Source organism: Acomys minous, assembly GCF_964271855.1.
Source record: "Acomys minous genome assembly, chromosome: 1".
Classification (NCBI taxonomy): Eukaryota; Metazoa; Chordata; class Mammalia; order Rodentia; family Muridae; genus Acomys; species Acomys minous.
Window position 1 is genome coordinate 2,345,886 of NC_140483.1, and position 25,790 is coordinate 2,371,675.

The window sequence follows — 25,790 nt, forward strand, 5'->3', positions numbered from 1 at the left end:
ATCCAGAGGGGAAAGAATATGACCAAAATGTATGAAATTCTTAAAGAAAAAACAAAGATGAAGTCAAACAGTAAGTGCTGGTAAGGAAATGGACATAAAGGAACCCTCAGCACACTGTTGGCGGGAATGCGAGCTAGTCCACACAGAAGTGAGCATGGAGCTTCTCAAAGATCTAACAGTAGGCCCACCACATCACCCAGATACACCACCCTGGGTGTTTGCCTGAAGGACACTAAGCCAACCCATCAGAGACACCTGCCCATCAGTGTTTACTGTCTCACTGTTCACAGGAGCTGAGTTGCAGGTGCAACCTGGGTGTCCAGCAACAGAGGGAATGTGTAAGGAAAATGAGGCAAGATTTTCTAGCTATAAAAAGAATGAAGTTACACCATTAGGGGAAAATGGATAAAACTGGAGCTATATTAAGTGAACTATGCCAGTCTTGGAAAGATCAATATCAGATGTTTTCTCTCATTTGTGGTTCCTGGAATTTATATATAACCCTGTGGGTGTGTATATTAAATTAAAGTAGAAATGAAGTCATCTAGTGGGAGAATAGGGACAAATGTGGGGAATCATGGCCAAGAAAAAGGAAGTGTGAAAGGAAGGGCTACAGAGAACACACTCAAGATGCAGTACGTATATGAAAATGTTAGAAAATAAAAATACAAAAGAAAAGTTGCTAGAGAGAGGGAGTGACTGACATAATTAGTCTACACTAATAACCACTATGTATATTATTAAATAAAGATGCTGGGAAGAAAAGAAAAAGCTGGTTAGCTGGTTACCTGACAGGCCACAGTATCTAGCGCACTGGAGGCAGTGAGGGGTGGCCTACTCTGCTCCTCCCCACTGTCAGCAGAGTCTCTACCCTTTCTTCAGCCATTAATCAATCCACAGTGCTTCCCATCGGCCAAGCTGGTAAACGTCAGCCACCAGGACGGACAGACGCTCTTCCCCTTCACACAGGGGAAAGCACAGGTCTATGCTAGCCTGTGGCTGTGCATCCTCCTGTTACTCCACTCACACTGACCCAGACATAATGGCAACAGGGATTCTGACATTGTTCGGACCACTGTCCACAGCTCTCACGCTTTACCAGAGAGGTCACACTAGACTCCACACAGCTAAGAGATTGCTATGCACCCATTTCCCCATTGCCGAGACTGAAGAGGCCAGCATTCACCCAAGCGCAGAGACCCTTACAAGCCAGTGGCCCTGTTAATTCTGCACATTTCTAAACTCCTTGGAAGCAGGGATCTGGACTTAAACTCTCCTGCCCTGTCCCAAAGCACGGACATTGACCCATGCCTCCTACACTTTATCCTGTAACCCCATTCTGTCCCGCCCCCTCCTGTCCTGGAGGCCTTGGGAGGAAGACCTACCTGTCCATACTGGGTACAGTAGGTCTCGGGCTTGGTCAGTCCACAGGTAGACGAGGCTCGGAGAAGCTGAGTCCTTCCAATGAGCAAGTCCCCAACAGGTGGATAACAGGCCCCTCGGGAGCAGGCTTGTTGGGCATACAAGAGGCCAGGCAAGGCTGGAATTACAGGGGAATGTTGGGGTGGGTCCAAAAGATGAGATCCCAGCTGGTTACCCCAATTTTCCCTCTGTGGAGCTGACATCAGCAAAACAGGGTCCTCTCTTCACTGGTGTCAATATGACTGTAGTCCTGGCTCAGGGAAGTGAAGGGGCTGGTTTCATGTCCTATAACCCAATCTTTAAATGGAGGGGATTGTAGCACAGCCAATAGAGTGTTTGCCCAGCGTGTGTGACGTCCCGGGTTAGGGTGATGTCCCGGGTTAGGCCCTTGGTACTTCACAAACCAGGTGGGTGGGGTATGCCTGTGATTCCAGAATTCAGGAGCCAGAAGCCAGGGGTTCAAGAGTTCAAGGTTATCCTCAGCTACATAAGGAATTCAAGGCCAGCCTGCGTCACATGGGACCATGCACATGCACGGAATTGCCAAACTACTTTTTTAGTTAAAGAAAAAAGAAAAGGGAAGAGGAGGAGAAGCCTCCGTAACCAGCAGTGATCGTAAGGCATGGCCGGTGCCATCTGTATATGTGGCTTTGGAGTCGGTCTGGAGACACACGCTAGGCCGTGTAAACACTGTGACAACCATTAGTGCCTGTGCAGTGTCCTCAGTCCACAGCCCTAAGGAGGCCGTTGGCTGAGCCATTGGAAGAACGGCGAGAGAGCGCATGTTATTTCTACTTGGTCTGCACAGCTGCCAACCCAGGCATTACCTGAAAGCAAGCAGCCATGACTTCCAGGAAACCAGAGAACTCCAGCCACAGTGGCTCTGGAGCTAGCTTGAGAGTGAGAGGGTGAGGAGTAAGTGGTAGGAAGCCTCACGTCACCCTCGGGCCAGGACAAGAAGACATGAGGAGCCTTCTCAGAGAGGCAGAGAAGCCCCCTCCACCTGAAACACCGAGTTGGGGGTACAGGAGGCACCCACACCTTTGGCCAGCTCTCTTCTGCAGTGACGGCACGAAGATGGGCAGGAACACTTACCCAAGCACAGGACTAAAAGTGCTGTCATCATGGGCCAGTGCAGGTCCCCAGAGAGGTCACCTAGAACAAAGCAAAGAGTCCTGGGTAGTCAAGGCCCCACCCCCACCCTTCCCTCTGTGCTAGACTACCAAATCCTCCCTCAGCCTGCATCCTCACAAAGGCACTTCTGAGCAGTATGCGCATTTGCAGCCAAAGGCAACAACGTAGGACCCCTGTCCCAGGTAGTGGAGACCCACGGGGCTCTCTCAGGGCTTCGACCCAGGCCAGCCTACAAGCCAAAGGCACATGCAGGGTCTCCAGGATTACAGGGCCGCCGTGAGGCCGAAGCCATGGTGGGCACAGTTCTAGGCTAAGCAGGTTGCAGGAGTGAATGCTAGGGAAAGAAGAGGGGTCCTAAGAAGACAGATGGGGTGCCATGGGAAGAGGTGAGGGGCTGTGGGGAAGTGTGGGGTGCTGTGGGGAGAGGTGAGGGGCTGTGGGAAAGTGTGGGGTGCTGTGGGGAGAGGTGAGGGGCTGTGGGAAGTGTGGGGGTGCTGTGGGGAGAGGTGAGGTGCTGTGGGGAAGTGTGGGGTGCTGTAGGGGAGAGGTGAGGGGCTGTGGGGAAGTGTGGGGTGCTGTGGGGAGAGGTGAGGGGCTGTGGGAAGTGTGGGGGTGCTGTGGGGAGAGGTGAGGTGCTGTGGGGAAGTGTGGGGTGCTGTAGGGGAGAGGTGAGGGGCTGTGGGGAAGTGTGGGGTGCTGTGGGGAGAGGTGAGGGGCTGTGGGAAGTGTGGGGGTGCTGTGGGGAGAGGTGAGGTGCTGTGGGGAAGTGTGGGGTGCTGTAGGGGAGAGGTGAGGGGCTGTGGGAAGTGTGGGGTGCTGTGGGGAGAGGTGAGGGGCTGTGGGAAAGTGTGGGGTGCCATGGGAAGAGGTGAGGGGCTGTGGGGAAGTGTGGGGTGCCATGGGAAGAGGTGAGGGGCTGTGGGAAGTGTGGGGGTGCTGTAGGGGAAGAGGTGAGGGGCTGTGGGGAAGTGTGGGGTGCTGTAGGGGAAGAGGTGAGGGGCTGTGGGGAAGTGTGGGGTGCTGTAGGGGAAGAGGTGAGGGGCTGGTGGGAAGTGTGGGGTGCTGTAGGGGAGAGGTGAGGGGCTGTGGGAAAGTGTGGGGTGCTGTGGGGAGAGGTGAGGGGCTGGTGGGAAGTGTGGGGTGCTGTAGGGGAAGAGGTGAGGGGCTGTGGGGAAGTGTGGGGTGCTGTAGGGGAAGAGGTGAGGGGCTGGTGGGAAGTGTGGGGTGCTGTAGGGGAGAGGTGAGGGGCTGTGGGAAAGTGTGGGGTGCTGTGGGGAGAGGTGAGGGGCTGTGGGGAAGTGTGGGGTGCTGTAGGGGAGAGGTGAGGGGCTGTGGGGAAGTGTGGGGTGCCATGGGAAGAGGTGAGGGGCTGTGGGGAAGTGTGGGGGTGCTGTGGGGAGAGGTGAGGTGCTGTGGGGAAGTGTGGGGTGCTGTGGGGAGAGGTGAGGGGCTGTGGGAAGTGTGGGGGTGCTGTGGGGAGAGGTGAGGGGCTGTGGGAAGTGTGGGGGTGCTGTGGGGAGAGGTGAGGTGCTGTGGGGAAGTGTGGGGTGCTGTAGGGGAGAGGTGAGGGGCTGTGGGGAAGTGTGGGGGTGCTGTGGGGAGAGGTGAGGGGCTGTGGGAAGTGTGGGGTGCTGTGGGGAGAGGTGAGGGGCTGTGGGAAAGTGTGGGGTGCTGTAGGGGAGAGGTGAGGGGCTGTGGGAAGTGTGGGGTGCTGTGGGGAGAGGTGAGGGGCTGTGGGAAAGTGTGGGGTGCTGTGGGGAGAGGTGAGGGGCTGTGGGGAAGTGTGGGGTGCTGTAGGGGAGAGGTGAGGGGCTGTGGGAAAGTGTGGGGTGCTGTAGGGGAGAGGTGAGGGGCTGTGGGGAAGTGTGGGGTGCTGTAGGGGAGAGGTGAGGGGCTGTGGGAAAGTGTGGGGTGCTGTGGGGAGAGGTGAGGGGCTGTGGGGAAGTGTGGGGTGCTGTGGGGAGAGGTGAGGGGCTGTGGGGAAGTGTGGGGTGCTGTAGGGGAGAGGTGAGGGGCTGTGGGAAGTGTGGGGGTGCTGTGGGGAGAGGTGAGGGGCTGTGGGAAGTGTGGGGTGCTGTGGGGGAGAGGTGAGGGGCTGTGGGGAAGTGTGGGGTGCTGTAGGGGAGAGGTGAGGGGCTGTGGGAAGTGTGGGGGTGCTGTGGGGAGAGGTGAGGGGCTGTGGGAAGTGTGGGGTGCTGTGGGGAGAGGTGAGGGGCTGTGGGGAAGTGTGGGGTGCTGTAGGGGAGAGGTGAGGGGCTGTGGGAAGTGTGGGGTGCTGTGGGAAGAGGTGAGGGGCTGTGGGGAAGTGTGGGGTGCTGTAGGGGAGAGGTGAGGGGCTGTGGGAAGTGTGGGGTGCTGTGGGAAGAGGTGAGGGGCTGTGGGGAAGTGTGGGGTGCTGTAGGGGAGAGGTGAGGGGCTGTGGGAAGTGTGGGGTGCTGTGGGAAGAGGTGAGGGGCTGTGGGGAAGTGTGGGGTGCTGTAGGGGAGAGGTGAGGTGCTGTGGGGAAGTGTGGGGTGCTGTAGGGGAGAGGTGAGGGGCTGTGGGAAGTGTGGGGGTGCTGTGGGGAGAGGTGAGGGGCTGTGGGAAGTGTGGGGTGCCATGGGAAGAGGTGAGGGGCTGTGGGAAGTGTGGGGTGCTGTAGGGGAGAGGTGAGGGGCTGTGGGGAAGTGTGGGTGCTGTAGGGGAGAGGTGAGGGGCTGGTGGGAAGTGTGGGGTGCTGTAGGGAGAGGTGAGGGGCTGTGGGAAGTGTGGGGTGCTGTGGGGAGAGGTGAGGTGCTGTGGGAAGTGTGGGGTGCTGTAGGGGAGAGGTGAGGGGCTGTGGGGAAGTGTGGGGTGCTGTAGGGGAGAGGTGAGGGGCTGTGGGGAAGTGTGGGGGTGCTGTGGGGAGAGGTGAGGGGCTGTGGGAAGTGTGGGGTGCTGTAGGGGAGAGGTGAGGGGCTGTGGGGAAGTGTGGGGGTGCTGTGGGGAGAGGTGAGGGGCTGTGGGAAGTGTGGGGTGCTGTAGGGGAGAGGTGAGGGGCTGTGGGAAGTGTGGGGTGCTGTAGGGGAGAGGTGAGGGGCTGTGGGGAAGTGTGGGGGTGCTGTGGGGAGAGGTGAGGGGCTGTGGGAAGTGTGGGGTGCTGTAGGGGAGAGGTGAGGGGCTGTGGGAAGTGTGGGGTGCTGTAGGGGAGAGGTGAGGGGCTGTGGGGAAGTGTGGGGGTGCTGTGGGGAGAGGTGAGGGGCTGTGGGAAGTGTGGGTGCTGTAGGGGAGAGGTGAGGGGCTGTGGGAAGTGTGGGGTGCTGTAGGGGAGAGGTGAGGGGCTGTGGGGAAGTGTGGGTGCTGTAGGGGAGAGGTGAGGTGCTGTGGGGAAGTGTGGGGTGCTGTGGGGAGAGGTGAGGGGCTGTGGGAAAGTGTGGGGTGCTGTGGGGAGAGGTGAGGGGCTGTGGGAAAGTGTGGGGTGCTGTGGGGAGAGGTGAGGGGCTGTGGGAAGTGGGGGTGCTGTGGGGAGAGGTGAGGGGCTGTGGGGAAGTGTGGGGTGCTGTAGGGGAGAGGTGAGGGGCTGTGGGAAAGTGTGGGGTGCTGTGGGGAGAGGTGAGGGGCTGTGGGGAAGTGTGGGGGTGCTGTGGGGAGAGGTGAGGGGCTGTGGGAAGTGGGGGTGCTGTGGGGAGAGGTGAGGGGCTGTGGGAAGTGGGGGTGCTGTGGGGAGAGGTGAGGGGCTGTGGGGAAGTGTGGGGTGCTGTGGGGAGAGGTGAGGGGCTGTGGGAAAGTGTGGGGTGCTGTGGGGAGAGGTGAGGGGCTGGTGGGAAGTGTAGGGTGCTGTAGGGGAGAGGTGAGGGGCTGTGGGAAGTGTAGGGTGCTGTGGGGAGAGGTGGGCCTGACAGTTTTAAGAAAAATGAGAGAAGACTTCATCTACACCAAAAACAACTCAAAATGTCTCCAGTTATACGCAGGGATACCGAAAGCAGCGGGCAGCAGTGCAGGAGACAGCACACCACCTCCCTCTGAGGCAGGCACCACTCTTCCTCCACCTGGGACAGGACTCAGGTCTGCCCAGTGACACCCAAAGCAGCCTAGGAAAGCTGGGGGCGGGCAGGCAGAGAGGAGCCGGGCAGCCTTTCTACCATTTTATACCCCCATGCTTCAAAACCCTTCCCCTGAGCAGTCAGGAGCCCAACCTGGGGGACGCGGCCTGAGGACTCAGGGCCACCAAAGACAGGAAGCATCTCTGATTTTTTTCCCCCGGTACCCTCTGCCCTGCTGTTCCAGGTGACAACCCACCAAGAATGAAACTGAGTCCAACCTGACCGTCCCTCCCGCCTTTGGGCTAAACCCAGATTTTAGCTGCTTTCCTCTAAGTCGCCAGGTGCTTATCAGCCTCGAAAAGCAATTCAAGCAGCCAAGTGTACTCATGTGAGCTCCTGAGGAGACCATGAGCCCTGCACTCGGGCCTCACCTCAGTTCCAGGAGACACAGCCCTTCTCCATCCCCGCCACAGGACAGGTAAGGCAAGAAACCTACCCCGAACTCCTACGCTCCCCTGCTTTTCTCCAGATCCCTCTCAGAGAGCTCCTTGGGAATGTGGGGGTCCCCTCTCTTGGCTCCCCCGTTTTAAACAACAGCCTCACCTCTGGAGACTCACTGGCTGGGTGTAGCCCCACTACAGGGCGGCCTCAGGAATCTGGCAGCCGCCACGCCTATCTGACGTCACCGCACCCCCACCCTCAGGACAGGACTAGGCAAGTGGGTTGGTCTTGGAGGCTGCCTGCCCTTGGGTGTCTGGAAGGTTCTGGAATAGGCAGGAGCAAGGGCTTTGGAGATAGAGAGAGGGGTTGTCCCGGGGGTAGGGAAGGGCGAAGTTACTAGAGTTGGCACCTTTCCAAGTCTTGTATGCACCAGCTTACTCTTAAGTCCCAGACCACCCTGGAAGGAAGACCAACCAGGCTGGGGACACTCGGCAGACTGTGGACGGCATGGGTTTGGGCATGCCACTGGGTTGGACAGTGTGAGACCCAAATATTCAGAACCTTGGAAAGCACCAGGCCATCCCAAAGGAAAAATGTGGAAAATCCCGAGTTCCTGGGAAGTTTGGGGGGTCCTTAAAAGGCTCAGGAAGTGGACAAAGCTCAATTCTCCCAAAGAAGCTGACAGAGAAACCTGCATCCTAAACCTCAAGCACCCTCAGCAGGGCTGGCAATGAGCCCTGGACAGGTAACTGCCTGTGAGTCACTGTCCCAGCTGCTACTGAGCCCCACCCTCCTGGGCAGGAATGCCTGCCTGTAGGGCCAGAAAACAGACCTGACCACAGGTGGGAGAAGGCTGAGGTGTAGCTGGGCTGGGAAAGCCAAGGCAGGCTTCCCCAGATACTGGCCAGCCCCTTTGTGGGGTCTCATGGGTTGCAGCCACTAACGTGCAGAAACAGACCAGGAAGAACGGTTGGTCAAGGGCATTTCCCCTTCCAGGTCAGGTCAGAGGGCATCTCAGCAGACCTGGAAGGTCACAGTTCCTGTCCTGGCCCTAAAGACACTGACATTGTTTTGGAACTCTCTTGCCTCAATGTCACAATTTGAAGGAGACTTTTTCTCCCTGCGGTTGGGTTTCACATACCCTAGGCTATCCTCAAAGCCATTAAAAAGCCAAAGGCCACCTTGATTTTCTGATCCTCCTGCCTCCACCTCCCAAGCGCAGGAATTACAGGTATGCACCACCATGCCCAGTTTCTGTCATGCTGGGCATGGACCCCAGGGCCTGCTAGTCCAGCACTAACCACTGAGCTACACCCCCAGCTGTAACCTGGACTCTGCAAGCCCTATTCCAGTGTGTCAAGGTTTCCTCTAAATGACAGGGGCATGCCCAAGATCCCTTAAAGGAAAAGTAGAAGATTCTGTGGACTGAACTGGACAGGTCTTGCCCCAAGTTTCAAACTTACCTCAAGCTCAGATGGAGGGATACTGCAGTTAGCAAATGTTCAAGGAGGCGGTTAGAGGCCTATGCTTAGCAAGGAGGTAGGGCAACACTCTGATGGAGTCTGGTTAACTCTGTGGGGGTAGGGGGGAGAGTGGGGGAGTGGGGGGATGGGGTGAGTACACACAGCTTCCTTCATTTTCCTGCAGGGGCACAGAGAAACCCCCATCAGTCTGACAGAGAAGGGTCACCTCTGGCACTTTGAGAACACACATCAAGCTCTTGGTATGTTTCTCTAAGTCCAGACATCCGGAAATTCCCCCCTTCACCAGAGGATGTGACAAAGGGTTCAATAATAATTAGCTCAGCCTGCTGAAAAGCTTAGGAGTGGCAGCCCCAACCCCAGAGGAGAGGGAGGAATACGGGATGGGCCTCACTCTGAGTGGCTGGGCCTACAAACTCCCCCCCCCACACACACACACTTTTCTGAGCCCAGAAGCCCAGGTAAGTAAGCATTCCGTGGTGTCTCAGCCTTTGCAAGCTGGGGCAGGTCCCAGGTTTGGCTTCATAGGAGGCAAACATCAGCTTCTCTGCAAAGGCCTCCCACACAGGAATGTTCTAGAAGCTGCTTATGCAGCCCTACAAGAGCCGCCCCTCTTCAGGACTTGTATCACCCCAAAACCCAGGTCTCCTGATTCAGGCTTTAGAACACCAGAGCCCAGAGCTCCATGAGGGTCTGACTGGGGCTACTGGGCAGCCGGGGTGTGGCCTGAATGCCTCAGCTCCTCTCCATGCCCGCCTTGCTCTGACCCTGCCCGTCAGCTCCTGCCTCAGGGGGTGGTCTGCCCTGGAGCCTGGCCTCATAGAACTCAGGAAGTTGAAGTTATCCTGGACAGTGTTGTTGTTGTTGTTGTTGTTTCATTTTGTTTGTTTTGTTTGTTTAGTTGTTTTGGTTTTGATTTTTTTGCATCCAGACCAGAGACTGCCAATCAGCAAATTCTGCTGGTTTTGTATCCAAAAGTAACCAGACCCCAAGCCCCTACCAGCTGCCCTCCTAGCTGGACGGCTCTGCCCCACACTGCACCAGGCTCCATGCTGATCCACAGTCCAAGCCAAACACAGAGGTCTCTGGGGTCTGTGCTAAGTCCTGTCAGGCTCCCTCCCTCTCAAGGCCAAAACCAGGGAGAGCTCAGTTCTGTGGTCAGAATTCAATTCATATCCCCCGTCTGCTGCCCTGCCTCGGGAGTAGAGCCTCCACACTGCCAGGTCTGCTTCTGACGGGTAACCTTTGCCCCAGCGGCTCCAGCGGCTTGCGGGGCTCAAGCCTTGGACATCGGCAAACTGCCTGGGTCATTGTCTAGCCTTTCCTCCAAGTCCGGAAAAGGCTTTCTCTGACTGTCATATTTAAAATTACAACCAGTCTCCCTGTCTGGTGTCTGCTCCCAGCCTTACCTGCTCTGTGTTGCAGATAGGTTCCTAACTTTTCTCTTTTAAAACATTTTTTTTAAATCAGCACCAACTTTTGCCCAACTACGTAATTTACTCAAGGTCACATGTAGCCTAAGCTGGCCTTGAACTTGATCTGTAGCTGAGGATGACCTTGAACATCTGCTTTTCCTGCTCTACCTCTTATGTGATGGGATTGCAGCCATGCACGGCGTACAGGAACACTCCTTGTTCACATGGTGCTGGGATCAAGTTCGGGGGCTCACGCATGCTAGGCAAGCACTCTGCTGACTGAGCTACAGCCTCGGGCCCCGGATTTCCTTATTGGTCATATTTATTTGGTGCCTACCACAAGGGCACTGTGTCTGAAGACACAGGTCCCTGCCTACTTTGTTCATTACTTTTCTCCAAGCACTTGGCGCCTCGTAGGACGAAGCCTGATGTTGGCAGAACAGATTCATATTGATATGAAAATGGTTCACTCCATTTTCTGAGACTCCCAGGCCTGTTTCGCATGTCCTCAGAGGCCATGATGCCCAGGCATGTGGTCACCAGAACAGGTCACTCCCCATGTCCTCAGAGGTCATGATGCCCAGGCGTGTGATCACCAGAACAGGTCATTCCCCACATCCTCAGAGGCCATGATGCCCAGGTGTGTGGCCACCAGAACAGGTCACTCCACATGAATGTTCTGCATTGCAGGTGGCGAGGGTGGGGGAGGGGACTCCCTTTTTTGAAACACCTACTCCAGATTGCCAGAGTGACACTATATTGATAGGCGTGCCATCTCGTTTGCCTGCTCCTCAGGCTCCCTTGGCAATGAGTCTGATGAGTGACACTGGAAGTCCATGTCCCTGGATCCATCTGTTGGGCTTCAATCACTCAGGTTGCCAGGGAAACCAGCTAGGATCTGACGGATGAATAACCCTAAGAGAGGGAAGAAGGAAGGAAGAAAGGAAGAGGAAGATTAGAACAAACGCCTACGATTCCGGGTCTGACACTGGGATGCCAGGTCACAGAGGACCTGGTGAGTAGGCACGGCAGCACTGGAGTACAATGAGTCACGGCTGAATCCTTGTCTGTCAGGCAGGATGGGCTCTAGCAATGTCTCTGAGAGTTTACAATGTGACTAACCCTAGCGTGGCCCTGCCCACCAGTTATCCAGACAGCGGTCAGGGCACAGGAGTGGGGGGAGGGGGCCTGCACACCAGTTATCCAGACAGCAGTCAGGGCACAGGAGTGGGGGGAGAAGCGGGGGTGGGGTCCTTGTAAGTTGCAAGCACGGATGAGAGGCAGTTCCTGTAGGGACAGTTACGGAACAAGACTGTGAGGCCTGCCTGGCACGGGGGGACTGCTCCACAGCCTCTCTTCTCTTGCACTGTCATCTGCCCAAGCTGACTGGTTGCCTAGAGGCCAGCCATGTAGGCTGGCTAGATTCTGAGGTGTTGGAGAAGCCAGGAGATCCGTCTACAATAACCATAGTTAACACTTGCTGTGCCCTCAGAGGGCCTGGGGCTCCTCCCATGAAATAACTCATTCAGCACCCATCACAGCACAGACACTTGGCTGGTCTTACTTCTAAGATAAAAAGATCCAGTTTCAATGGTTTGCCATGTGGCCCGAGAACCCTCGACCCTTGCTGATGCTCTGGTCCTCAGGTGTCCTGTGCCTACTGGTCGCTGGGTGTGGTGGCTCACGCCTTTAATCCCAGCACTCAGGAGGCAGAGGCAGGCAGATCACTGTGAGTTCGAGGCCAGCCTGGTCTACAAAGCAAGTCCAGGACAGCCAAGTCTACACAGAGAAACCCTGTCTAAAAAAACAAAACAAAACAAAACAAAAAACCAAAACAAACAAAAAGACCCCCCCCCCAAAAAAAAGAGCCAGTAGATCAAAATGGTCTTTCGGATTAGGGGAGATGACTCAGTCAGAAAAGTTCTTGCCATACAAGAATGAAGGCCTATGTTGGGTCCTAAGAACATATGGTTTAAAAAGAAAGCCAGGCATGGTAGGTAGGACACATTGGTAATCTCAGCACTGAAAAGACGGAAAGAGGTGGCTTGCCGGCCAGCCCAGCTGGATCAGAGAGTTCCTGGTTCAGTGAAAGACCCATCTCAAAAGGCAAAGTAAATTGTACCTAAAAAAAACAGCAGCCAAGGTTGTCCTCTGTAAAACACACACACACACACACACACACACACACACACACACACACACACACACACACACACACCTCTCCTCTTCATTTCCAACCTCATGCTGGGAGCACTCATGTTGGCTGCGGCTCCTGGGTGATGCTGCTGTGGTCTCATCACAGACACCATCAGGTTTCCCGACTGTCAGCTTCTCACACACAGCAAGTCGCTGCCAGTTACGTGCCTTGTGGTCCCCTGCACCAGCCAGGAGCTCATGAGGTCAGGGGCAGGCGAGGGAGAAGGAAGACAGAGCAGGTGACTAGGCAGGCATCTAGCTGAGAAGGCCCACGCCCACCCCGAAGGACAGAGGAGGATGGATGCCTTGACATCAGGCTCCTGTGCTACTCTCTGAGTCTCAGCTCTCCTCCAAATGGCTCACCACTGTGAAAGGTTCAGTCCAAGGAAACTGGGAGCCTGGGGTGGGTGTTGGGGGCAAGTGAAGTGACACATGCTGGCCCCTAGCTGGCTCCCAGAGGACTTAGACTATGACTGTACACTCCTGTCATGCCCATCCTCCTGTCGTGCCCATCCTCCTGTCATGTCCATCCTTCTGTCATGTCCATCCTCCTGTCATGTCCATCCTCCTGCCATGTCCATCCTCCTGCCATGTCCATCCTCCTGTCATGCCCATCCTCCTGTCATGTCCATCCTCCTGTCATGCCCATCCTCCTGTCATGCCCATCCTCCTGTCATGTCCATCCTCCTGTCATGTCCATCCTCCTGTCATGTCCATCCTCCTGTCATGTCCATCCTCCTGTCATGTCCATCCTCCTGCCATGTCCATCCTCCTGCCATGTCCATCCTCCTGTCATGTCCATCCTCCTGTCATGTCCATCCTCCTGTCATGTCCATCCTCCTGCCATGTCCATCCTCCTGCCATGTCCATCCTCCTGTCATGTCCATCCTCCTGTCATGTCCATCCTCCTGTCATGTCCATCCTCCTGCCATGTCCATCCTCCTGTCATGCCCATCCTCCTGCCATGTCCATCCTCCTGCCATGTCCATCCTCCTGTCATGTCCATCCTCCTGTCATGTCCATCCTCCTGTCATGTCCATCCTCCTGTCATGTCCATCCTCCTGTCATGTCCATCCTCCTGTCATGTCCATCCTCCTGTCATGTCCATCCTCCTGTCATGTCCATCCTCCTGCCATGTCCATCCTCCTGCCATGTCCATCCTCCTGCCATGTCCATCCTCCTGTCATGTCCATCCTCCTGTCATGTCCATCCTCCTGTCATGTCCATCCTCCTGTCATGTTCATCCTCCTGCCATGTCCATCCTCCTGTCATGTCCATCCTCCTGTCATGCCCATCCTCCTGTCATGCCCATCCTCCTGCCATGTCCATCCTCCTGCCATGTCCATCCTCCTGTCATGTCCATCCTCCTGTCATGTCCATCCTCCTGTCATGTCCATCCTCCTGTCATGTCCATCCTCCTGTCATGTCCATCCTCCTGCCATGTCCATCCTCCTGTCATGCCCATCCTCCTGTCATGTCCATCCTCCTGCCATGTCCATCCTCCTGTCATGTCCATCCTCCTGTCATGTCCATCCTCCTGTCATGTCCATCCTCCTGTCATGTCCATCCTCCTGTCATGTCCATCCTCCTGTCATGTCCATCCTCCTGTCATGTTCATCCTCCTGCCATGTCCATCCTCCTGTCATGTCCATCCTCCTGTCATGCCCATCCTCCTGCCATGTCCATCCTCCTGCCATGTCCATCCTCCTGTCATGTCCATCCTCCTGTCATGTCCATCCTCCTGTCATGTCCATCCTCCTGTCATGTCCATCCTCCTGTCATGTCCATCCTCCTGCCATGTCCATCCTCCTGCCATGTCCATCCTCCTGTCATGTCCATCCTCCTGTCATGTCCATCCTCCTGCCATGTCCATCCTCCTGCCATGTCCATCCTCCTGCCATGTCCATCCTCCTGTCGTGTCCATCCTCCTGTCGTGTCCATCCTCCTGTCGTGCCCATCCTCCTGTCATGTCCATCCTTCTGTCATGTCCATCCTCCTGTCATGTCCATCCTCCTGCCATGTCCATCCTCCTGCCATGTCCATCCTCCTGTCATGCCCATCCTCCTGTCATGTCCATCCTCCTGTCATGCCCATCCTCCTGTCATGCCCATCCTCCTGTCATGCCCATCCTCCTGTCATGTCCATCCTCCTGTCATGTCCATCCTCCTGTCATGTCCATCCTCCTGTCATGTCCATCCTCCTGCCATGTCCATCCTCCTGCCATGTCCATCCTCCTGTCATGTCCATCCTCCTGTCATGTCCATCCTCCTGTCATGTCCATCCTCCTGCCATGTCCATCCTCCTGCCATGTCCATCCTCCTGTCATGTCCATCCTCCTGTCATGTCCATCCTCCTGTCATGTCCATCCTCCTGCCATGTCCATCCTCCTGTCATGCCCATCCTCCTGCCATGTCCATCCTCCTGCCATGTCCATCCTCCTGTCATGTCCATCCTCCTGTCATGTCCATCCTCCTGTCATGTCCATCCTCCTGTCATGTCCATCCTCCTGTCATGTCCATCCTCCTGTCATGTCCATCCTCCTGTCATGTCCATCCTCCTGTCATGTCCATCCTCCTGCCATGTCCATCCTCCTGCCATGTCCATCCTCCTGCCATGTCCATCCTCCTGTCATGTCCATCCTCCTGTCATGTCCATCCTCCTGTCATGTCCATCCTCCTGTCATGTTCATCCTCCTGCCATGTCCATCCTCCTGTCATGTCCATCCTCCTGTCATGCCCATCCTCCTGTCATGCCCATCCTCCTGCCATGTCCATCCTCCTGCCATGTCCATCCTCCTGTCATGTCCATCCTCCTGTCATGTCCATCCTCCTGTCATGTCCATCCTCCTGTCATGTCCATCCTCCTGTCATGTCCATCCTCCTGCCATGTCCATCCTCCTGTCATGCCCATCCTCCTGTCATGTCCATCCTCCTGCCATGTCCATCCTCCTGTCATGTCCATCCTCCTGTCATGTCCATCCTCCTGTCATGTCCATCCTCCTGTCATGTCCATCCTCCTGTCATGTCCATCCTCCTGTCATGTCCATCCTCCTGTCATGTTCATCCTCCTGCCATGTCCATCCTCCTGTCATGTCCATCCTCCTGTCATGCCCATCCTCCTGCCATGTCCATCCTCCTGCCATGTCCATCCTCCTGTCATGTCCATCCTCCTGTCATGTCCATCCTCCTGTCATGTCCATCCTCCTGTCATGTCCATCCTCCTGTCATGTCCATCCTCCTGCCATGTCCATCCTCCTGCCATGTCCATCCTCCTGTCATGTCCATCCTCCTGTCATGTCCATCCTCTCCAATATCCCCAGTGTCCTGCAGCCAGTCGTTGGCCCATTGTCACACAGACCCTTCAGCCTGCTCTCCGTTCAGCTGTTGACTTTGGGGAATCAGCTAAGTCTACCCCTTTGAACTCTGACCATGGACTCCCCACACAGAGAGGGCTGTGTCTGGCCGTGGCCCAGTCCCATTAAGGGGACAGCTGGACACTTTTCTGAAGGGCAGCACGTAGTCACTCTGGCAGCTCTGTGTAGCTGGGGAAGGGACAGCATGGTGCAGCATACATAAGCCACTGGCACCTGGAGACCTGCTGCCCGTACTACAGAAGGCCGCCCACAGGACTTTGAGCTTGAATATGACCCGTGAAGGCCTGCAGGAGACAAGCTCAGGCCCCCAATGTCTAACCTGTCATGAAGGGCTGAGTATGGAGGAGGAAAGCCCCTGGGTCTGAGGAGGAAGGAGCGGGGTACGCCTGGGCTGTCTGGAAGTAGCACCCTGTAGTGCTTAGCACCTCAAGCCGCACCGGTGGCTGCAAACAGGTCTATGCACAGACTTGCCCTGGCTCCGCCCGGCTGCTCCAACCTCGGAAAGTTAGGAGCCAGAGGGTAGGGCAGTGGCAGAACATGCGCTTAGCATGCACAGGCCCAGGGTTCAGTCAGCAGCACCCAGAGAGAGGCCCTGGCCAAGCCCCTCCAAGGGCTGCTTTGATCACCTGTAACTAAAGGGGCTGGGTTGCACTGGCTCTCACTGAGGCTACCCCCCTAGAGTTACTTGATGAACTGAAAATATCACACCACTCAAGGGCCAACCCAGGCGTCGCTCCAAGACTCAACAGTCTGAAGGTGGGCAATGGTTTTGTTATTGTTGTTGTTTTATCTTTCTAAGATTGATTTTTTTAAATTTTCAATTAAGTGTATGCAGGCATGTAAGAGGGGGGCAAGATCTCCTGCAGCTGGAGTTACTGGCAGCTGTGATCTGCCCAGCATGGGTGCTGGGAATGGAACTGGGTGCTCCACAAAACTTGATGTGCACTAACCCCTGAACCATCCAGCCTCTGGAAATCATCGGTTTTAAGAGCTCTCTAGAGAGGGTGGGGAACACTGAAGACACCTCAACCCTAGGGAGCTCTGTTCTCGGAACTGGAAACTTAGGACAATAGCTTAAAACCTCAGGTAGAGCGAGAGGAGGGAGGAGAGGGGGAAAGTAAGCTTCATGTCCTGCGGGGAGGAGATTGGTGCTCACGAGCTGGGTGATGTCAGACACTGTGGTGTGCACAGAAGCCATCTTCTGTAGTGGGAACCATGCGGAGTCCATCCCAAAGTGGCCTGGGTCTGCGTCCTTCAGATGCCACACTTGGGCCCGCAGCCATTGCAGGGGGCAAAACCGCACACCCATCCTAGCCAGCTGCCAACAGGGACCCCAAAACCGTGTTCCTCGTGCTCCAACAGTCCTTCCAGACTGAACCAGAGGGCAGAAAGGCCACCAGGAAGGTCTCCCTGGGAACAGGGCTGAGGGGAAGGCCTTAGCTTCCGGCCTTCCGGGACAGGACCAGGCAAAGGGTAGATGCAGGGCTGGGAATGTTTACAAGCTCAGAAGGAGAGGGACAAGTGTGACCATGACAAATGTTGGTTTTATGGTTTTCAAGAGATCATATAAGCAGAATCAAATGAGAAAGACTGAACCAAGGTCGAACTCTCTCTGACCTGGTGTGTCTGAGCAGCAGAGGGGACCTCTCTTTTCTGGAGCCTCCATACTCCCAGGGCTGCTGAGTCTCTGCCTGGTTTTATTCTCTGAGGTTGTTTTTGTTTGTTTGTTTGTTTGTTTTTATAATAACTTTTGGGACTGCTTGTGAGGTCCTGTTAGCTGCTGGAGCAGGGACAAACATACACAAAACCAACTCAACTCAAGCGAAGGCAGAGGTCCTCAGAGAGAAGATGGAGGCGTGGCGTAAAGGCCTCTGTCTCTCTGTGCTTCTGCGTGTTTTCATGTTTCAGTGGCATGATCAGCTGTGGCAGAAGAGAGATCTGTGGAGGGAGCGTGATCCGTGTTCAGGGTCACACGTCTCCTCTGCTGCGTCCTCCCCCTCACCACCTGCTGCTTTACACGGACTTCCCCAGGCTCACAGTTTGTGCTGCGGGTTTTCCAGAAGGCTGTGGATTTTGTAAGATCTGAGCTCTCCTTTTTAAGTCTTGTTTCCGGGCTGAGAGAGGCTCATGATGTCAGCAGAGCCCTTGACACACTTCCTGGGTAAACACGGGAACCAATGAGCGTGAACAGAAAGGAAAGCCAGACTCCTAAGTACCCGCTGCTGTGTCAAAGACCGTAGCGGGGAGCCAGCCCCCCCTTCATCTAGACTGGGCATGGGGGTAGAAATGGAGGAACCTAAAATCATTGCCTTCGGCCGAAGCTGCCTCTGCCCTGCAATTCTTCCACTGACTCTCGTTTTCCTGTCATTTGCTCAGAAAACCACGTCCCTGTCAGCTGGTATTGTTCAGTGGTCCGTGTGTATTTATGTTTGTGACCACCGTGTCACACCTGTCTTTTGTGTGGGCAATGTCTCCAGTGAGAGGCCATGGGTCCTCTTGTAACTCACATTGCCAGCAAACACGGGAAACACGGAAGCCTGGGTCTTAGCTAAAGGACGAGCGTGTCGGCCACACAGCTGAGCCCCGAATATCACATGAGACGCATCTGTATTACAGTGCTCGCTGCTTCTCTGAGGTTCCAATTGCACTGAGCCTCCTGCCTTTTTTATTGAAGAACCCAGCAACCTCAAATGCAATGGGGATCTTCACCCACTTCCAGCTTCCCGGTTGTCCCTGACCTGGTCGCCTTCTTGTGGGATATGTCCTTCACATGCCAGAGGGCGCAGGGCCTCAATGTCACGGTGGCACCCTTACCATGGGCCATACGAGGTGCCAGGCCAAGAGCTGAGCCAGCAGCAGGGAGAAGCCCATATCTCTGCCCTCTGGAACACACATGTTTGCTTCCTGGCACTGTAAATCCAAGTCGTTCCCTCAATCAAGAGCTTCAGGAAGCAGCAGCTGTATTTTCCTGCAGTAACAGAACAGGGCTGAGGACGTAACTCAGTGGTAACAAAGGTTGTGGGTTCAAGCTGGGTATCAGGCTGTTGTAGTCCCCCAGTCATCACTGCCATGTTCCTTTAGGCTAGATCCTGAGGGAGGCACTGTCTTCCTCCTACAGTTTGCCAAAGTTGAGGAGCTAGGCTATAGCATGCTAAGGCACTAAGTCACCTACAGGGTCTCAACATCTTAATCTGGCAAATGTTTATTTGCAGCTCATACAAAGTAACCAGCAAAATGGCAGCGGGTAGAGGCCCTTTGCCTTATGCAGCATCTCGCCATCTTGTACGTGCACCATCCAGGACAGGTGGTGTCCTTAGTGTGTTTCTGTGGCTATGACAAAACACTGTGACCAGAAGCAACTGAGGGACGAAAGGACTCGTTTCATCTTACACTTCCAGGGCGCAGCCCATATTTGGAGGGAAGTCAGGACAGGAGTCCAAAGGAGGAACCTGGAGGCAGGAGCTGAGGCAGAATCCTAGGGAGAGGAGAAGTGCCACCGACTCACGGCTCGCTCAGCTGCCTTTCCCACACAATCCAGGACCACATGCCCCGGGATGGCATCACCTGAAAGAAAATGTCACAAAGAATAATTTGTAGATGGTAAGAGCTCAGAGGAACTAGAAAAAAGAGGAAATTGGGGAGTGGGCTTGATTTTCAGGAGCGACATCACATGCACCCATCAGGAAACCCTAGCAATATAGACAATAGACCCCAGCAAACAACAGCCAGAGGATGGGATTGCTCCAGTCCTGAAGAGGAAATCCCTGACAGAGGGAGGATCCTCAGGGTTCTGTGGCTCCTCATGTGGGTGACATTGAATGTTCCATGTCCCAGGAAGCCCCTCTTTTGGGAGCACTGTTGACTCCATTGTACATTAAAACTCCTCGGACAACTAATTTTACCTCAGATGGTTGGTCTAGTAAACTCCCTGTGAGGCTACACACTGAGTACAGGGAGAGATTAAGCCTGAGTCCAAGAAGGGCCTGGAAGGAAACAGCCATGAGAAGGCGTGTGCAGTGGCCTGTGATTCCAGTGTTTAGGAGGCTGAGCAGGGGCGCGGCAGTGAGTTCAAGGCCAGCCTGGGATACAGAGTGATTTTGAGGCTAGTGGGTTACAGAGTAAGACCATCCTCCCCCCCCCCAAAAAAAAAGGAAGGAAGGAAGAAGAAAAGAAAGAGATAGCCACAGAATATAACTGCCACACTGGAAGGTGCCCGGATGAAGGGTGGCGTGCTGAGGGAAGCGGTCCTCTTGTGGACTGCTAGGAGAAGAGGGAGATAGCCTGGCTTAGTCTCGAGACCACCCCAGTGTTGCAGCCAGCTGCAGGAGGTTTTTCCCACTGGAGTCACAGCAGCAATCGTGTACTTGTGGACACATTAACAACTATGTCTGTTCCAAGTCAAACAGCATCAAGGTGGCTTGCGCCATCCTGAACGTGCACTTCTCTTAAAACATGTGAGCACATATGCACACGCACACACAGACCTTTGCCTCTTCCCTGTTGCACCGTGTTGGTTTTGGCTGGCCCTCCACTGGGGAGCTGGGTTTGGTATGGACTTTGTCCAGAATGCACAGCATCATCCCCAGCTCTAAGTGCACAAAGTCCCCAGCCAAGTGCTCAGGGTCCACCCAAAAGCCTAAGTCAGGCTGTCCCCTTCACCCTCTGACCTGCCATCTGCCACCACACCTGACTGGACGCATCCCACTCCGCCTGCCTACACAGCCACCTTGACTCCTGTGAGCTTGGCAAAATTCTACTTCAAGCTCTGATTTCTGGATTTGTGGCGGCTTTTCTGACATTTTCTGTCGGTTCTCCTCACCTCTGGCAGCAGTTTCCTATACAGTTTAGTCAGAACCCAGTTCTGCTCTGTATGTAAGTTTTTTTGTAAACATCTCAAACTCGTATCCCTACCACCAATCAACCTTGGATTTTTCTAAGTAAGCCAGAGTGGGGGGTGGGGGGGCCGTGAACAGTGCACCTCTCAAGGTCAATGTGTCACCAAGTATCTAGCTTAGTCTTTCGATCAGCAGGTGTTCAAACAAACTTACTATGGATTTTTAAGAATGAAAGTAATAGTAAAATGCTATGTGAAGGGGCTACAACAGCATGAATTTACAGCCCCTCACTATGTCCCACTCAGAACTCCTGCTTGCTCCTGTTACAAAGAAAAAACTTTCCCTCAGCCTAAGGCCCAGGGATCATTGTGGAAGGGGGGCAGAAAGATGCAGTCAGGAGTTTGCTGTAAGATGCTGTCTCCTAGAAACGTCAGAAGTTATACCCATGAAGTCTCACCAGCAGGACTCGCCTAAATATGCCCCGAATGAGGATAACACGAATAAGCATAAAAATGTGGGCAGAAGAGCACGTATGAGGCTTCAAGCCTGGAACAAGAGCTACAGGTAACTAAGGAAAGGTGAGAACAGAGGTGGCCTTCTCCGAGAACAAGCACAAGAACTGGTTATCCCACGCCAAACGGTCAGCCCTGAACACGTACACACAAGTAACACTATGCAACCCAAGCAGGTTGTCTTTATGCATTTAAGTAATATATGTATGTGTATGTATATATGTGTGTTACTAAATACATAAACACAACCTACTTAAATATGCATGTATACACATATATGTAGCAACAATGAAAAAAGAGGTTATGTATTTGGAAGAGAGCAGAGTGGGTACATGGGATGGTTTTGGAAAGAGAAAAGGTGAGGTGGAAATGGTGTAATCATATAATTTCCAAATTTAGAAAAATAATTTTAAAAAGAATTGGACTCTAAGAAAGTTCTGGTAGACTGGCCCTTCATTGGTGGAGTTCTAGGCCTTGCAACCTGGAGTCACGTGCCCACTTCCTATTCTACTGACATCACTAGGGCACAGGAAAGGGAAGGCCAGGACCCGGAGTGATGCTGCTGCTGCGACACGAGGAACTGAAATATTTCTAGGTGTTAAATCACTGGAGACCAGAATTTAGGACCTTGGCGGTAGGAAAGATGTGGGTCTGCAGGGAGGAGGGTACAATGACCAACAGACATAGGTTCTCAGGAGGCTTGCACTCAGACTCGTATTTGGGGGACTTCATGTCTCCCCAAAGAATCAGGGACCGTGGTAAGCAGGCCTGTCAGCTGCCACCTCTCTCCAAGGTATCAGTGGTAACATGTCCTCCAGAAGTGTGAGGCTATCTCAGCCCCTGGCCAGCAAGTGCCAAGCCAAGTACAATGCATAAGCAACTGGGGTCTGGGTGCTTCCTTTAAGTCTATTGTGTAGGGCACAGCACCCCAGAGATGAACAGAAGTCTTGAGGGAATGCCTCCGTCCTCCACAGCCCCTTGGTACGGCCAGCCGCAGTGTGGCAGGGCTCTCTGTGTGGCTCTTTGACGGGGTGGTAGCCTGATGAGGTTCTGGGTGCCTGGAGCTGGGGTCGGCATCCTCCCAGCTCATCCCAAGCACATTTAACTTCTCTGCTATCAGATTCTGTTGCTCCCAGGACCTGAACTTTTCCTCTGGTTCATCACCTGTCCACAGACCCTTCTAACCTTTAACCCAGAAACACGAACACATCCAGCACCAATTCATTCACTCAACAAATATTTATTAAGCACCCACCCAGTGCCAGGCACCCAGAGACACAGTGGTAAGCAAGCCAGGCAGTCACTCACTGTTCGGAGGAAGACTGCTGCCCCATAGGACACATTGCATGCCTGGTTGCTAAACAGTTTGTTAATTTTGCAACTGATGTGACTAACTTCTTCAGCTGTCCAGGAGCCCCTGCCTTCTACAGTCCCAGAAACAAGGCCCCTGAGATTCCCCAAGGCTAGAAGCTCACACACACACAAGCTTGCCTAGACGTCCAACCATTTCTCCACACTGACCAAAGCCAGATCAGCTCCCACGCAAAGCAGGGCTGCATGGCTCAGCCTCCATTCCTCAGACAGCAAGATGCACAGATCTTGAGCCGAAGAAACTTTACTGAAGATGTGGAGGTGGCAACCTGAAAATAAACATTAGCTTCTGTGACCCCCCACCACCACCAAACCACCCACCTGCCACCTCCCCTCTTGGCAGCTGGGACCTCCTTCTTCCTTCTCATCCCACAGGGACAGCAACCTGTAGAGGAATCTCAAGGAATCTCAAGGAGTTCCTGGACGCCATGACAAAAGTTCCCCAGCAAAAGCAATGGCAGGAAGGAAAGGTCTGCCTTAGCTCACAGTGCGGGGCGTGGAATCAGTGATGGCAGGACCCACCCAGTAATACCCAGCTCACGGGATGGTGGTGCCTTGATTCAAGGAGGGTCTTCCCTCTTTAATCTCCTCTGGCCATATCCTTACACCCTCCTAGGTGATTCTAAATCCAGCCAAGCTGACAGTGAGGAACAACCAATGTGCCCGGAGATGGCAGCTTGGTACTACCTGTTTGGCAAGAGCCCGCATGCACTGTCCTTATGGAATCCTTACATTGATCCAGGCACTGCCTACGTGGAGAGAACCTGGTCTCCAACAAAATAAGTGAGGACCCCACACACAGACACCTCAAGAACACAAGCAATGCACAGTGAACTGGAAACAAGAGCAGGTTTCAATAATATAAAACACTGGGCGGGGAAATCAAAGCAGTATGGTAAGACAGGCAGGCCTTGGGGCTGGATGCCCTGAGCTAGCTAAATACTTATTTTAGTTAGCTGCAAAAAAAGAGACACCAAATCTCTTTCATTATTTCAAAACAGACAGTAAGTTGATATCTTTTTAAAAAATTTAGGATGCTGTACATCTCTCCCTACACATATTTTAAAATTACACACAAACACACAATTTTTGTGTGTGTGTGAATGTTTTGTGTGCATTTTGTCTATGCATCACTTGTGTCTCTCCTGCCTGCAGAGGCCAGAAGAGAGAGTATTGGACCATCTGGAACGGAAGTTATGGGTGGCTGTAGGCCTCCGTGCAGGCGCCGGAAATGGAACTCAGCTCCCGGGAAGGACGCCCAGTGCTCCTAACTCTAAACCTCCTCTCTGGCCCAAGTTTACTATTGTTTTCATCTTTACTTACCTGAGCAGGAAGGATTCTTAATCCCTTTGGGAATTAAGGTGTACAGTTCATACTCAAGGACCAGACAGTACCAAGAAAGAGTTGCTCAGGCAGGAGAAGAGCCAGCACCGAAGATAGTCTGTGGCAAGAAGAGAACATCACAAGCCCCCAGCGGCTGCTCGGAAAAGCCATCTTTGCACCGCTGCAGCCACCGCTGCTGCCTCCTCCACCTCAGACTCTTGCAGCTTCTTTCTCGCCAGAGTCCTCGCACTCCATTTCTTTCTCACTTGCTAATCGGACTACCGGCGTGCCCCATCCTGCATGGCCCCGGCGTGTCCCACCATGCCAGACGGGGCAGTGGACCAGCTCCAAGAGCACCACCACGGACTTGAAGAAGAAGGAAGTTGTGGAAGAGGCAGAAAATGGAAGAGGCGCATCTGCCAAGGGGGCTGCTAATGAGGAAAGCGGGGAGCAGGAGGCTGACAAAGAGGAAGAGGACCAAGATGAGGACACTGAGGCTCCTACGGGTAAGCAGGTAGCTGAGGAGGAGGAGGAGGAGGATGTTGACCCCAAGAAGCGGAAGACGGATGAGGATGACCAGTCAGCATGAAGGAAAGGCTGGACCTAAAGGCCTCCCTGACCCATTCACCCTCCACTTCCCATCTCGGAATTTAAACATGGTCACAGATGGCATGTGCTCTCCACCACCCCACCCAAACCACAACATGAATTTGCCACAGGAAAACAAAACAAAACTTACCAAGCCCTGCTTTTTTTTTTCCTCCTTAAGAATACTTTGAAAGAAAATTTTGTTTGCACTTTTATTTACATTTTATATTTTTGTACACGTTAGGGGCCAGCCATTTTTAACGATAACGTGTTACCAAACCAGCCTTCAGAGTGCTCTCTGTCCTACCTCTGACTGTACTTGTGGTGTGACCACGTTCATTATAATATCAAAGGAGGAAAAAATAAAATTGTAAAAACCAATCTTATCCAAGCATCCCAGTGACTTTTCTGTGTATGTTCTTAGCTGTAGTTTGTAGGCTCAATTTTCTTAACCAATATATTTTATTACAACTTACTAATCTGACTAACCAAAACAATATGAAAAGAGGATTAAAGAACACAATAACAAAACCGTAAGGATATCAGTTCCAAGGAGCGATTCTCCTGGCCTAATCAGCAGGATTTCTTCTGCTGGAACCTGGAGTAACCAGAACCCAGAACCTCAGCAGGAGCCGGAGCCACGAAGCCTTCCCTCAAGTGGTCTCTCTAGGAGCGTCTTGAAGTGGAGCGATGAACAGCCAGAACTATCCCAAGTCTCCATAAGCCCCACCTCCAGTTCTGGGCTCTTTTATATATCTCCTCCTCCTCCTCTGTTCACGGGATCTTTTCAGCTGGCAACAATCAAGCTCCCGCATGAGGTGGTTGATCATCTAGTGATTAACCTCACCTGTTCTCTCACAAGACCATTCCGATCCCGCACTTGGGATCATAAAAAACAGGTTTATCTCTCCTTCAGTAGCTGGTTTGTCTGAGATGGTTAGAAACACCAAAGATAAAAGTTTTGTCCCCTATTTTGTCTATGAAGTTGCTGTTTATTACTTTTTTTTTTTTTGCCTGTTTGATGTATGTGTGAAACAATGTACAACAATAAACCGGAATTTTATTTTGCTGAGTTGTTCTAACAGTAACAAAAAAGGGCATCCTGAGCAAAGATTGGAGGGGCAGGCAGGGGGCAGGGCACAGGAGCAGTCCTTGGGTGGGCGTGAGGTGTCCTTGGAATTTTCTGATGCTTCCACGTTACACCACAAGACCTGACTGGTCTGGTACGCCATGGGAGAACTGATATTACTTTTAAGTCTCTCGGGTTTTTAGTGTCAGTCAGGTGGAAGAACAGCTGATGTGGGGCTTTGTGAGCAGCCAGGAAGACAGGGCAGTGAACTGCAAGGAGGGGACCTGCCTGTTTGTTTAAAGTCCACCTCTGTTGCTGACTAGCTTTTGGGTCCAGGTACCTTGATAATGACTTTTGTTCCTCAGTTTCCCCATCTCAAAGAGTTTTCTGTGGGGTTGATGAGTTGATATGTACCTAGAAAGCAGACACCAGGGATCAATGCATCTAGCCCTGACCGCCTGTGTGGCCACAGTGGCTGGCTGGCCCAGGCTGCTTGCGGCCAGAGGAGGTGGAGCAGAGAGGATAGTCAGACTCCTCCTGTGAAGTAAGATTGAACGACAGGGCCTGCTGGGGAAACAGGCAAAGGCACTGTGGAGAACGGACACGGAATGACTTCCATGCCTGGCCTC

General features: G+C 53.7%; 2 protein-coding genes and 1 long non-coding RNA gene across 7 annotated transcripts in view; 1 reads left to right on the forward strand and 2 right to left on the reverse strand.

The window, feature by feature from the left end:
• Positions 1 to 12,430, reverse strand: part of LAMB3 (laminin subunit beta 3) — a 51,274-nt gene extending 38,844 nt beyond the window's left edge. The window contains exons 1-4 of one of the 5 annotated variants that reach the window (XM_084790828.1): positions 12,133 to 12,430; positions 10,629 to 10,809; positions 2,518 to 2,577; positions 1,386 to 1,540 (exon numbers count right to left, since the gene is read on the reverse strand). In XM_084790828.1, coding sequence (XP_084646954.1) covers positions 1,386 to 1,540; positions 2,518 to 2,577; positions 10,629 to 10,746 — 333 coding nt within the window. In that variant the 5' untranslated portion in view covers positions 10,747 to 10,809; positions 12,133 to 12,430. Of the gene's footprint in view, positions 1 to 1,385; positions 1,541 to 2,517; positions 2,578 to 6,988; positions 7,241 to 10,628; positions 10,810 to 12,112 lie in introns of those variants that run through there. The other 4 variants (XM_084790827.1, XM_084790830.1, XM_084790829.1 and 1 more) reach the window with 4 other exon arrangements.
• Positions 12,431 to 16,225: 3,795 nt separating this feature from the next.
• The window catches only part of LOC311602637 (UPF0739 protein C1orf74 homolog), a 121,103-nt gene continuing 111,538 nt past the window's right edge, over positions 16,226 to 25,790 (reverse strand). Inside the window, exons 2-4 of the transcript XR_014780805.1 lie at positions 18,854 to 19,027; positions 18,278 to 18,431; positions 16,226 to 17,620 (exon numbers count right to left, since the gene is read on the reverse strand). The gene's annotated coding sequence lies outside the window, so the exon portion shown is untranslated. The remainder of the gene's footprint in view (positions 17,621 to 18,277; positions 18,432 to 18,853; positions 19,028 to 25,790) is intronic.
• Positions 18,941 to 23,494, forward strand: LOC311602650. The gene is made up of 3 exons (XR_014780812.1): positions 18,941 to 19,063; positions 20,724 to 20,862; positions 23,337 to 23,494. It is a non-coding gene; the product is annotated as an uncharacterized lncRNA (long non-coding RNA).